Consider the following 13,988-nt stretch of genomic DNA (forward strand, 5'->3'; position numbering starts at 1 on the left):
TGCCTTGTCTAGTGGCTTCTTTCTATTGGTGTTCTTGTGTTTGTGGTCTTTGTTTTCTCTCTTTTTTTTTTTTTTTTTTTGGTTTTTTGGTTTTTCTCTGGTACAGGGAACTGAACTCACGACCTTGCGCTTGCCAGGCAGGCGCTTTGCCGCTGAGCTAAATCACCAGCCCCTGTTTTCTCTTTCTAATATATCCTTTAGTGCATTCAGAAAAGCTGATTTAGCGGTCATGAATTTCTTTATTTGTTCTTTGTCATGGAAATATCTTACTTATCCACTGATTTTGAAAGATAGTTTTGCAGGGTATATGAATCTGAGTTGGAGGGGGTTTTTTGGAGGGGGGATAGGGCTTGAAACACCTTACTTCAAACTCTGCTTGATTTGAGGGTTTATCTTAAGAAGCCTGCTGTGATTCTGATGGACTTTCTTTTATAGGTGATTTGTTTCTTTTCTTTGGCCACTTTTAATATTCTGTTTTTGTGCTGAATTTCTGGAATCTTGATATTATATGTCTTAGTGTAGATTTATTTTGATCATGGCTACTTGGAGTTCTATAGCTTCATTTTATTTGTATGTCAAATGCTTTATCCATGTTTTGGAAGTTTTCTGCCATTATTTTTGTGAAGAGGTTTTTTATGTTTTTTGTACTGTCACCAGCTTTCTCACTGACTCTGATCACTCTTATGTTATTCTTCTTTGCTTCATCTTGTAGCTGTTGTCTTGATTTTTCATGATCTCTTGCTATTTTTAAGATATCTTTCTTTTCATGGTAGCTAGCCATAATCTTGTTTTCTAGATCTGATATTTTTATCCTCGCCTACATTCAATCTTTTGCATATACTTTCAATGGAGTTTTTAATCTCCCAGATTTCTATTTGGATCCGTTTCATGATTCCATTTCTCTCCCATGTGGGGCATTCATGGTTTCCATCATATTCCTGAACTCCTCTATTTTTTTTATCTGTGTCTGCTTTAATGTCTTTCATTTTGATCAGCATTTCTTTTTGCACATTAGAGATTACTTTTTCTATAGCCTCTTCCATCTGTGTTTTTACTAATGTTGCTATTATTTCTGAAAGTTCCAGTAGTTCTCTTCCAGTTTCCTCTATCTCATTGTGCTCTAGACTTGTCCTGAGTGGTCTGGGGGTCTGGAGTTGCATTTTGCTTCTGCATCTTGTCATTTTCTGTTTTCTATTTTTTAATTTTATTCTGTTTTCTGTGTTGATGCTTATAGATTTCTCATTGTACATAGCTTTATCCCTAGTATCAAGGCTTCCCTAGGAAATGTCTGCTCCTCAGGGTTGTCTTCTAGATGTGGGTGGTTCTTGGTCTTTGTGTCTATCCCAAGAACCTGCCTTCCAATGTATTGCAGGTGAGAAGTTGCTATGTATTTGGCTCAGTACCTGGACCTTTGGTACTGCACCATGGGGATGATTATGACCCCATACAACCACAGCGTTATAATACAGGTGGGAAAAACTATATAAGAGGTATGACATCCTGGTTAAAGTAGTACAGCTAGCAATAACTATAGTCTCAACCTGACTACTGAAAAAATATGGTAACTATTAACCTGATACCTTTAACCACAGGAAGAAATTCTACAGTTATATAATAAAATCCAATTTATACCAGGAACTCATATGCAATGATTTTCCCCTTAGTGGAGTGATTTTACCCTGTTGCAGTGGGGGAGGGGGTGTTAAGAGGGATAGGGGACAGGACAGAGAGATGAATGAGGTTCAATATTGTAGGAACAAGGCTGGAGGGCAAAGGATGATTACCCAATTGTGGGAAACAGGAGGACATAGGAGGGAAAGAATGGAAGAGAAAGCAAATGAGTATTGAGGTGAACCAGAAAGAGAAGAGACAACATTTATTTCCCTGAAAGTATCATAAAGTCAAGCAAGACAATTGAGGAAAGAGAAAAAGAAGATGAGCAGAAGAAAACAGAAAGGTAAGAAATCAAAGTCATGAAAGAAAGAGCAAAGAAAAAAAAAGAGATAAAAAACAAAAATACCTCCAAGGAACAAAACAAGACAAAACAAAAGAAAACCCAATGAGACAGAAAAAGAAAAACCACTCTTCTGGTGTCTATAATTCTGCAGTAGGTCCAAGTCAGATTCCAGAAATGTGTTGTATACTCCAGCCAAGTTTATGGTGGGATTTGTGCTGCTTATGGGCCTGATCTCGGCCTCTGGATGTGGAGGCTGGGACTGTTCTTCTGTTGCTGGAGTTCTCCAGGGCCCTTTAATGTAAAATGGCGGCTCTACCCACCCGCTTCTATTCCATGCATCTGTGTGTGGAAGCACAGTGCTGGTTCACCTAACTTACCAACTGCTGGCTCATAGTCTTGCGGCAGCTTTGAACTTTTCCATTACACTCGTCCTGCCTGCACATCATCTGTGCTCCTGCCAGGCTTTGTTGGGTCACTAGGGTCCCACCTGGGCTGGGCTGGTGTGTGGAACTTAATATGAGGATTTCATTAGGCCTATAAGGTAGGAATCAATCTCCCCATTTTACAGATGAGAACACTCAGATTTAGGGATATGAAGTAACTGGCCCAAGGTCCTACAGCTACAAACAGTGCAGCAGAGACTATACAGTCAGAAAGACACAAGTTCAAACCCACACTTGCTCATTTTGTGATCATGCTGTTCTCACATAATCTCCTTATGCAGAATCCTACACTTCATCCATATTTCATTTAGGATCAAAGTCAACATTCCTGCAACGGTTTCCCAGGCACTCTGATTTGGCTGTGACTCTCTCACCTCAAGTCTGTTTCTCCCTTTACTCCCTCTGCTTCAGCCATAACGTTCTCGTTGCTACTTCCTGACCGTGACCTGCTCACTCCTCACCACAGGGCCTTTGTACTTGCTATCACACTATTTGAGTTTTCAGTCATCGGGGACTTTGAAGAGAGTCATTTCAGTGGAGAAAAGGAAGTTAAAGATCTGGCTAAAGTAGGATCAAGGGAGAATAAGATGAAAGAAATTGGAGACCTCAAGAATATACAAGACATCTAAGGGGTTTTGCTGTGGTGTAATGAGAAGTTGAGACCTAGAACTATAGTCAGAGGAGCCTATGGAAGTCAAGAGAGGATTGCTTTTTAAGAAGGCTGATGTCACATGTGGGATGCTGATAGGAAAGATCCAACCCAGAGAAGACAACCTGTACTCCTCCTCATTCTCCTTCTCACTGTCATCAGAAGTAGTTATGCTTTAAACTCATACCAAATGTAGAACAAAGTCCAGTCTTAGCCACCAAGCACTAGTGTTCCCTTGTGCCCTCCTGTACTGGAGGCTTGTCCCTTGCCTGCTCCCACTGAGAGTCCTGCAGACACTGATTAGCTGAAAGGAAAACCAGTTCCCTCTGCTCCCTTTCCTACTGAGATGAGGTGCAAGTGGCCCGGCCAGGACATTGCATTTTGTGATGCCCTTGATGAGGCTCAGGGATGAGAGGGGGCCTGGGGCAGCAGCTGAGAAAGCAGCATCCTGGCAGATGGAGAAGAGGGGTCCACGTCCACAGAGGTTCCCAGGTGGTCCTGGGAGGCTGGAGAGCCTGGTGGTCAGCAGTGGCAGAGGGACCATGGAAAATTAGGCTCTCTTTTGGGACCTGCTGGGCACTGATTACAAAACCTAACAAACCAGCCGTCCTGGACTTTGACAGTGATTTGTTTTCTCTCTCCACCCAAGCATGTGCCAATTTCTGTTTATACAACAAAGTGGCCTTGTTTTCCTAGAGTCCTTTATAGGCACAAAAGTGCTCAAACTGAGGGACCTGAGTGTATCCAGTGAGGATGACCCAGTGGTATGCGGTTCTGAGGTTCTGTCCTACATATTTGGAAAACAGATTTAAAAAATAGAAATACATTAAAAGCCAGTCCCTGATCATGTTTTACTGATCCTTTCTGGTGAGAAGCCTGTCTGTACATGCTTTGCTTAGCTTCTACATATTCAAAGAAAAGCCTGCCTGTGGGAGCGGCACACCCTCAGCCACACGCCTCACCCTGGGCTCTCTTCCAGTGTGCTGGGAAGGTGCTGAGCAGCACTGGGGAGGCTGTGGCTGTCTCACCAATAATGTTTTCACATGTCCAGCTCTGGCTGAGGACTGGGCCATGCTGGAGGTTTCTCAGGCATCAGGTCATTGTTCCTCATGGCTGACTTGGGGAGAGGGCCACAGAGGCAGGGCCCCAGGCTCAGAGCAGGTAGGAGACTCGTGGAGTCCTCCTGCGAGTTCAAAGAAGGGTGGGAAACAGACTGTGCGACTTCAGCCCAAGACCGGGCCACTGCCCTCAGCAGCTTATGGAGTTCAGACTGATAGAAACCGTGGGGGAACCAGGCCCCCTGTACCCCAGAAAGCCCCACCCTAACACCTGTGCCTCTCTGTCTCTCTGCAGGAGCAATTTCCTGGGGGACAGCAACTCCTATGGATGTTGTGAAAAGTCGACTCCAAGCGGATGGGGTTTATTTAAACAAGTACAAAGGTGTCCTGGACTGTATATTGCAGAGTTACCAACAAGAAGGCCTTAAAGTAAGCCCACAGCAGGTCTGCAGATTTGCCGGGGGTAGTGGTTCAGACATGTGGGACTGTGACTCCCTAAGGAAGGGAATTGGGAGCCTGAGGTGCTGGCAGCTAGGAGAAGCAGGCAGTACCTGCTCAGGCTTCACCAGATCAGTCTTGTCTAGTTCTCACCTCAGGCCAGGGGAGGAGGTAGATGAGACAGGGTTTCAGAGAGACAGACTCAGGCTCACATAGCTGGTGCTTGGTTGGGATAGGGCCAGCACCCACGTCTGTGATCACCACAGTTTGCTTCCTCATTGGGATGGGAGGGGCAGTCCTGTGCCCCTCCTGCCACTGGCGAGTTCCAGAGCCACCTTGCATCTTTCCTGCCCCTCAGTCATGTCTTCTCACTAGTTCCAAGCTCCTTCAGTTGCCTTTTGCTTTCACGTCTCAACCAAGACCAGATGCCATCGCCTCTGGACTCAGCCATGGAGGCACCTCTGACCTGGCACCTCTGACCTGGCTCCTGAGGCCTTGTCTCCTCTGTTCTCCTTCCTACAGCCAAAGAGCTTAGCTTAAACGCCGCCTCTTCCCCCCAAACTATCCAAGAACAAAGGCCTCTGTGCCACGTCCACAGTTATAAACAAATTGACCGCCCTCCAGAGAAACCACCCTTCTCGCTCTTCCTCCGCGGGCACCTTGTGGCCTTAGCATGGCTGTTACAGTACACAGTCTTGGGTTCAAGGTGAGGACCAGCTACCTGTGAGCTGGGGTAATCCAACAAATGGATCTCTTTGGGCCTCAGTTTCTCAGGGATGCTCATTCCTACCAGGAAGGACAGGGGTGTTTGTAGGTTAAATTGAAATTGCGGAGTTTCATGCATAACTCGCAGGGAACATTTGTTTTTGGTGTTGGTAATGTCAGTATTACCTTCAGTAGTGTCTGTGTTAGCATTGAACCTGGACCTCTTCCCCTGGCTGCCCCCAACCCGAGACCTGAAGATGACTGCTCATCCTTCCAGGCCCAGCACTCCTACCTCCAGGTGCCAGTTTGCTTCCCGTGTCCTCAAGCATGGTTGGGGGCCCAGAACCACCAGAAATCAATGTGATGTCCAGTCCTTAGCATGAAAAATCAGCTGCATATGTAGAGGACGGGCAATCTGATTTGACACAGGCTCCTATAGAGAATGCCTGAAGGCTTCAGCTTTCATTATTAATTTGACAAATGCCTAGTTTTAGAACACCTGATATGTGCCGCGTGCAGTTGTAGGAGCTGGAGATAGAGTAGCGAAAAAGAGAGACAAAGCCCAAGTTCTGATGGAGCTAACTGTCAGTGAGCGTTAGTGGAAGTACAGAGGGTAGGGTCAGGAGGGAGAAGCCGGATCCCGTCACAGCCGGAATAGGACCTGTGCGTCCGGTCACTGCTCATTAGTGAAGACACTGATGTTTCCCAGAATGAGGACTTCCTGGGGTGTGAGGAGACGGTGGGCACTGGGACTGTGTTTAGGATAAGACGTGGTATGAGGGGAACTCCACTTGTTTTTCGTTCATCAAGAAGCTCTTTGTTACACAGGTGACTTCTAGGAATAGCCTTGGTTGATGTTTTGTGTGTTAAATTTTTAACAGTATAGTTTGTGATTTAATGAACAGTTACGGAAGGACACAAAAGAGATTCAAGTTGGACATTGTAATTTTAATTGAAATGTTCTTTTCTATTTCCCAAAATATTAATATGATCATTCAAAAAACTATAGAGGCAAAATATATTGCTAATATTATTTCCTCCAAAACTTACTGTGCTTCAGAAAAAATAAAGTCCTACCAGGCAGCTGAGGCCTCGATAACGGGGAACAGGCTCTTTCATCTCGATAACAGTGTTTGGTCTAACCGTGGTGAACCTATGGCGACGTGCCCCAGGGGGCTGTTCGTTTTCATTAAAAGCTCTAAAAGGTTCGCTCTCACTGGTCTGTAATGTTTATTCAGAGACAGGCTTGAAGTGGACATAGCAGTGTTTAGCTTGATTAACCACCTCACTGGCCACATGTTTCAAGATTAATTTTTAAAATTTTTGTTAACAGATTAAAACAGAGCCAAGCATGGCGGCATGTGCACTCTGGAAAACTAAGGCGGGGAGACTGCAAATTCAAGCTTAGCCAGGCAACCTAACAATTGAGAGAGACTCTACCTCAAAAAAAAAATTTTTCTTTTTTTGCTTTTCCTAGGTGTGGTGGCACATGTTTGTAATCCCAACACTCAGGAGGCTGAGGCAGGAGGATGGCTGCTAGTTTGAGGCCAGTCTGAGCTACAAAGTGAGTTCAAGGCCAGCCTGAACTGCATAGTGAAACCCTGTCTCAAAAAGACAACAACAAAAAAATTTTTTTTAGTGGGAGACAGGTGGTTTCTGGGGATGTAGCTCAGTACAAAGACCCTGGGTTCCATCCTGAACACTGCCTGCCCCAGACAGATAACATGTGAACATAGAAAGCGTCCAGTGACATAAGAGAACGCACTGTCTCACAGTCCTTCCTGTGGCCCTCATTCTTCAGAGGCGGTTACCATGATGAATTTCACAGCAATATGCACACACATATGTATGACTGTGTATTTGTGTATGTTTGTATATGAGAGTGTCTTCATGTAAACATAAGCAGTAATGAGTTTCCCACCAACCAGAAACTCAGTGGTCTTGACAGCAGCAACAGAAGGAGCCACTGTCGCCCCCTGTTGGTGGCATGGGCAGATCCTGGTGGCTCCCGTCCCCATGCTCTTTACTGTGGCTCTGGAAGGTCGCACAATGCTCTACCCGGCACTATCCAACTAGAGAAGAGCTTGGGGAGTCGGAAGGGAGTAAGCTAGTACAGCGGTGTGCGGTTTAAGTCACCTTCTGTCACTCACTTAAGAATGGCCAGGAAAGCAGCCCTTGTGATGTGGAAACTAGACGTCCACAGCCTATGAGACACCCAGAAGAGAAAAGAGAAGAAAGGCCTGGCAGTCTGGGCTCCATGTTTTGCCCACTGTGGGCCGTCGCTCCTCCTTGGAGATCATGATCTGAAATGAGGAGGCTGGAGGAGCATTTTGGTATCTTTCAGCCTCACGGAAGTGGCTGCGCTGCAGGGTTTGCGACAGTGTGCTGAGGTTGGTGGGAGATGGGGAGGCACATTTGTAGGCAGACGAGCTTCCTGAGGCCCAGGGTAGGTTGTGCTGAGATTCTGCCTGTCAGGGTCTGGAGCCCTCTCCCTGACGGCCACCACCACAGGACCCTGAGACTGTCCCTCCCTCTCACCCAAGAGTTTGTTAATCTCCTCATTCACCCACTGACATACTTATGAGAATCTGGAGGTCTACCCTGGGCCAAGTGTTGGCAGGTGCTGGGGACTCAGAAGGAAACCATACCCAGAGCCTCTGCTCATTGCCCTGTGGTGGGGTTGGGGGCAAACAAGTCATGGGTGATGGGAAAGCGGAGAGGAAAGTGGTGTAATGGGGAAGACGTGGAATGCACAGAAAGCTACAGCCATAATCCACCTTGGGACAGCTGTGGGGGGATGGCCAGAGGCTGTAAGCCTGCTCTGGAGGGTCTGGCAGGTGCAGGGGACCCGAGGAGGCCCAGAGATGGGAGAGAGCATCTGCCCCACGGAATGACAGGTGACTGTCAGATGTGAGAGGCATCCCCAGAAAGTGCAGGGCCAGGCCATGGGGGTTCTTGTAGGCCAGGGAGTATAAGGACTTGACCCTGGGCAACCGGAAGCCATGTGGGCTTCGTGAGGAGGAACTTGGCCTGGGGACTGTGTGTTCTGGAAGCTCAGGGTAGAAGGCAACAGGTCTGCGTGTTCTTTGCCATTTGTGGGCCTCGCAGCCCCGCAGGCCTCAGATGCTGGAGGGAGGTCTGTGTGTGGGGCAAAAAGCCCACACGCCAAGCTGGGCACTCCTGGCTCGGCTTCTGCAAGCATGGCTGAGCCAAGCCAAGACCCATAGGGTGCCTCTGTGGGCACCAGCATGGAATTTTCCTCCCGGAGCCTGACCAGGTTCTTGCTGTTACTCAGTCACTCTGGCTGAGCCTGTGGCATTCCAGGAAGAGTCAGACAGTGCAGAGGAGTGCTAAGGTTACCAGGAGCCCGCCCGTGCCCCGTCTGCATGGCTCCAGGCTTCGGCTCGGCCACTCACCCACCTCTGAGGATCCTGATCCGCTGACTCCTTCCCTGGACCAAGCTGCATCCCGAGGCTGCCCTGGTCACCTGGCATCTTGGGTACTGACAGCGGCCTTTGTGAATTCTGTCCCCACCAGTACCCAGAGGCCAAGGAAGCTGAGGAAACACAAAGGCCTGGTTTCTACTTTCTGAAAATGACTAATTCTGTTCCTTAAACTTAGTGTTCTATGGAGGGGTAAGAGCAGATTGAAATGATATGCCTAGGAGTTCTTGGGTCACTTATGCTTGGGTAAGGATTCGTCTGGGCTCCGTGTTTTGCCCACTGTGGGCCGTCGCTCCTCCTTGGAGATCATGATCTGAAATGAGGAGGCTGGAGGAGCATTTTGGTATCTTTTAGCCTCACGGAAGTGGCTGCGCTGCAGGGTTTGCGACAGTGTGTTGAGGTTGGTGGGAGATGGGGAGGCACTTTTGTAGGCAGACGAGCTTCCTGAGGCCCCAGTTTTCTCCCACCGCAGGCTTCACTCCAGGTCTCGTCTGTTCCTGTCACTGCCTGACCTATTGTAATTGCTCTAGAATGGAGCTTGTCTCTTCTAATAGGTTGCAAACCACTCACATGGTTCATGTCTATCAGCACCAAGCAGGAAGATTCAGTGAGGAAAGGGAGATCGTCCTATCCCCCAGGGATGGAAGACAAAGACAGGGACAAGTAACAGCGAAGGCAGAGCTCAGCAGCTTGTCCAGGTCATTCCTCCCCAGCCCTCACACCACATGGATAATCAGATGGTCCCACCATGGTGGCTGAGTCCTTGTCTGTATTAGGTGAAGACTGCTGATAGGAACAGTGATAGTGGCGGTGTCAGCTGTCACTGATTACTCACTGTAAGCTGCGCGCTGTTCGAGGGCTGCTTCAGAAGTGTTCTTTTTCGTTCCTTCAAACGACTCAGCTGCTCAGCACCACTGTTACCCCACTTTCCAGTTGGGAAAATTGAGTTCCAGAGAGCACCACTTGCTTAAGCAGCATAGGGTACTGTGTTGGGGAAACTGTCCCAACTCCATCTCTGTAGTCTTAAGCACAGCCCGAGTTTTGTACCTGCACTTTGGGAATGTCACATGATGCAAGTGTTGCAATGGCCGGACATGACTGGGGGCTCTGTCTAACTAAGATTTCCAGATTCCTAGAGAGAGGGAGGGGAGGGGAATGATGAAGAAAGTATATGTGTTTGTAGGGCTCAGCAATTTGCCCTTAATCGTTAGTGCTTGAATAGCAGAGTCCAGGAGGAAAAAACGCCATCAACTGTAACTTGGGTCGGAGCAGGCATGATTAGACTATCCCTTGTGATCTTTGCTTGCACAGGTCTCTGGGTTTTGGTCAGGGCCAGGGACCAGGGTGGGCAGCACCATCACAGAGGGTGTGGGGGTGGCCCTGAAATAACTGACTTCCTGGGCGAAGGTGTTTTTCAGAGGCATCACTGTGAATGCTGTGCGGGGCTTCCCTACGAGCGCCGCCATGTTCCTTGGCTACGAGCTCTCCCTACAGGCACTCCGTGGGGACCACAGTGTGACGAGCCCATGAGCGCCAGCCAGGTCAGTGTGCTTCCCTCCCAGCCATTTGTGAATTTGAAATGAATGAATTTCTTCATTATGAAAACATTGTAGGCTCTGAAATGTCCCTCTGTCACTGTGGTGGGTCTGGGGATGGCATGCTCACCCTTCAAACCATCCCACAGCAGCTCTGAAACACCCTCCAGGGACTAGGGGTGTGCTGAGTCCCCAGACTGGAGTGGGCGCAGAATGTACCTGGTACAGCCAGTTCCACTACCGTTTTCCCATCATCGCTTCCACAGTCCTGAGACACCATCGCCCTGCTCCCCTTCAGAGCCTGAGTCTGACAGCAGCCGACACACTCCTGAAGCCCTAAAAGACAAGTACCTGCCACCATTCCTTGCCTCCTGTACCCTCTCCTTTTCTCTCTCTTGTTACAGAAAGATCCCTGCAGCCTGAGGGGGCCTCTAAAAGGGAAGCCCAAGTTTGAATACCCTCAGCGGCTCCCGGTTGCCCCCTAGACACAGCCTACCATAGGTACTACTTCCTTCTCCAGGCTCACGACTCACCACAATCCTGAACATCCCGTCCTCTCTCACTTCTGTGTCTGCTCATGCTGTGCTCCCGACCGACTGACTCCCTCTCCTCACGCCTCCCTTCCTCCTTTATCTTAGCTTCAGCCACCTTCGTCCCCCAGCCCTAGGAGAGCAGGCTCTCCCTCAGGACACCCGCCTGATGTATCAGCTAGGAGGAGGCACACCTTGTCGACCCGCAGCCCTGCCACACAGCATCCCAGATGCCTGCTGGCTCCCCTACCTTCCAACCAGGTGAAGGTCCCTGTGGCACTCCACCTGGTCCCCGCCCCTCACTGTGGGCACCTCACGCAGAGCTGGCACTTAGATGGCCGCTCAGCAAGGGCACTGGGTAGAGCATGGTCACCCTCCAATATCTCCTCAGTGCCTCCTCTTGCTGCTTTTGCTTTTATTTCCTTGTTCTCTTTCTCTGGCCCCAAACCTTCTCTGGTTACCTGCCAAGCTCAAAACACAGAGAGAGGTGAGTTACCAAACTTCCAGTCAACCAAACAGCCGTTGTGTTTCAGCCTCAGTGACTGCAAATTCTTGCGGGGAGGATGTTCCTCACCACAGAAGACCAGAGCGTCTGTTGCCTCCCTTGGGGGCCAGGGGCTGAAAGGTGTCTTTGTGGGCCCATGGCGTCCTGATGGGAAGCATGACGGGACCCGGTCCTGGAAGAAAGGAGAGGGTGCCATCAGTCAGGCTGAGCACAGAGAGGCCTGGACCAGCCCTGGGAGCTGGCTTTAAATAAATGCTTTCAGCTTGTTACTAAAGCACCGACATTCACATCTCCTCTGGCTCCTTGCCCTTTTTTGTAAAAGGAAAAGAGGAGTAACACATTTTGCATAATTAAACCTTGGTGAAGGGTCACTGCATTAGGGTCACGTCCAGGGCAGAGCAGAGACGTCTTGTTCTTAAAACTGTGCTCATACTTTGGCCGCTCCCCGCTTTTAAAAATCCTATACTAAAACCAGTGTATTTGTTATTGTAGACAAAACAGAAAGAACAAAATAGATACCTACAGTCACAAGAGCTTGTTACTATTCTACACATTTTTATGTGTCTCCCCCCAATCAGAGTCTGCTTTACACGGTGTATGTCACCCACTCTCCCCGATCTGATAGTTCAAGACCAGTTTTCCATACCATTAAACTTCAGCTCCAAAATGATTTTACTGCCAAGACCTGCCAAGACCTCGCAGGTCCCAGAGTGGCTGGATACTTTCCCATGTTGTCATCCAGGTGACTCCTGGCCACTGGCTTCTTCAAGGAGAAGGATATTTCTGACAAGCCAAGTCATGATTGTTCTGGATTTGGCTGTTCAGAAAATTAGAAGCTTTTCTTCCTGAAAGTGCTCTTTCTTGCTTGGGCTTGGGCATGTGTCTTCCTTTGGAAAGTGGAGTGCCACGATGGGGGAGGAGGCTGGTGTCTCTCCGGTAGGGGAGGGAGATTCCTGGCAACTGCTCTGGGCCCTGTCTGGAACAATCCCTGCCCAAACTCTTTAACTTCCTGCTCTAACAGAGAACCAGGAATGCTAAGGACTTTTTATTGTTGCTTCAGTACTTGCTGTGGCCAGGTCTTGAACCCGGGGCCTTTGCACTGAGCTACACTCTCAGCCACTTTTTTTTTCTTAAGATAGGATCTTACTACATCAGTAAGGTGCCCAAGCTGGGCTTGAATGTGTGATTCTCCTGCCTCAGCCTCCCAGAGTACTGGGATTGTAAGAGTGTGCCACTGTGCCTGGATCAAGGCTTTTTAAGAAGACCCAGACTTGAATTAACTAGGTAGCTGTGAGATTTCAGGCAGGTCATGCTCTAGGCAGCAGCAATATATACTCTTTGATGATGTAGAAGCCAATGCCTCTCTCATCATGGAGACCAAAGCAGAGTAAAATAATGTATATTAGAGCAATAGAGAGCCCTCTGGTTCCTAGGAAGAAGTGGGAGGGTGATTTTCTCAAGAATCCCTGAGCACGGGAGATAGAAATGACACTGAATTGTCTCCAGATGTCTTCAGGGGATAAAACACCCAGCTGCTCCAAGGGCCGTGGAGGAAGAACACTTCACTCCTGTGTTTTTTTTCTCCCAGAGCACATGTCACAGGGACCCGAGGACACATGAAGCCAAATACACAGTGTGTGAGGTTGTTGTTTTGTGATAGGCTTAATTTTATCTGTTCACATGCAGAAGGCAGTGTCAGACGGTCCAGGGAAGAAGAGCTGTGCTGGCAGAAATGTCATCCTAGTCACTGACCAGCAGCCAGCTTTTAGGCTTCTCTGAGGCCCACGAGTCTAGCTGTGCCATCCCTGCTTGCACAGCAAGATCCTGGCCCTGGATCCTCCTGGATAATGCTCATCTGCTCTCTGCCCTGACATGCATGCTGTAGACCTTAGTAGCCTACTTCCAATTTCAGAAAAATGTATATTTAAGAGAAGACACAAATAATGCCACGCCTTCCCCTGCCCCTTCGGCAGTGTTCATGGTGATAACTGGACCATCAGTGCTTCACGAATACAGCCTCCAAGCAGGTAGTTCAACCTTAGAGGCTGCTGATAACCTTGGAAGATGACCTTCTTATACCTCCTTTTTTTCCCCCAGGGTTGATGTCACCTGAACAAGGCCTCGTTCTGCTATAGGTCAGTGATGGTAGCATCTACAGAATGAGTAGCAGTGAATTTATGGGAGAGAAAGAAGGACCTTGGCCATCCCGACTCTGAGCGAGGTGGGCCCTCGGGTAGCATGCTGGCCTTGGCACACCTTTCTTCACAGTTTAGGCTCTCTGTCCTCACTTCCAGCCGGACTGCTGAGCTGCTGCTTTGGGAGGAAGCAAGGGACCATTGGCCGGGAAGTCACCATCTATTTTAGCTCTGGGCCAGCACCTGGAAAACGCTAGAGCAAAATAGACCCCTACCCTCATGGCTGCTGTGAACTTGTTAGGGATTCATTCAGGAGCTGGAGTTAACTCCAAATTTCCAAATAAAAGCACTGAAAACTCTTCAGGTTGTTTCTGTGTCTGATGGCTCTGCCTAGCTTCCAAGAAGCATCAGCCACCCTCATTCATACCTCTGTTGAGGCCCCTGAAGATGTCACTGGCCCAGAGAAACCTGCTTCAACCAGGTGTGCAAAGGAACTCTAGACGGCAGCCTTGCTTCCTTTCTGCCACTAGCCTGACGTAGGCAGGGGAAGGTGCAGGGGTTGGAAAGGGCAACCAGGGAAAGATGCCCTT

At 48.6% G+C, this 13,988-nt stretch overlaps 1 protein-coding gene across 8 annotated transcripts in view; it reads left to right on the plus strand.

Annotated features, from left to right (window-relative positions):
- Slc25a48 (solute carrier family 25, member 48) overlaps positions 1-13,759 on the plus strand; it is a 164,815-nt gene extending 151,056 nt beyond the window's left edge. For 4 of the 8 annotated variants that reach the window (XM_013506729.1, XM_005376479.2, XM_005376483.2 and 1 more), the window contains 3 exons: positions 4,403-4,536; positions 10,112-10,234; positions 13,361-13,759. In XM_013506729.1, coding sequence (XP_013362183.1) covers positions 4,403-4,536; positions 10,112-10,234; positions 13,361-13,366 — 263 coding nt within the window. In that variant the 3' untranslated portion in view covers positions 13,367-13,759. Of the gene's footprint in view, positions 1-4,402; positions 4,537-10,100; positions 10,235-13,360 lie in introns of all 8 variants that reach the window. The other 4 variants (XM_005376481.2, XM_005376484.2, XM_005376482.2 and 1 more) reach the window with 3 other exon arrangements.
- Positions 13,760-13,988: the final 229 nt, after the last annotated feature.

This window comes from Chinchilla lanigera, unplaced genomic scaffold (assembly GCF_000276665.1).
Source record: "Chinchilla lanigera isolate Chin_1 unplaced genomic scaffold, ChiLan1.0 scaffold00007, whole genome shotgun sequence".
NCBI lineage: Eukaryota > Metazoa > Chordata > Mammalia > Rodentia > Chinchillidae > Chinchilla > Chinchilla lanigera.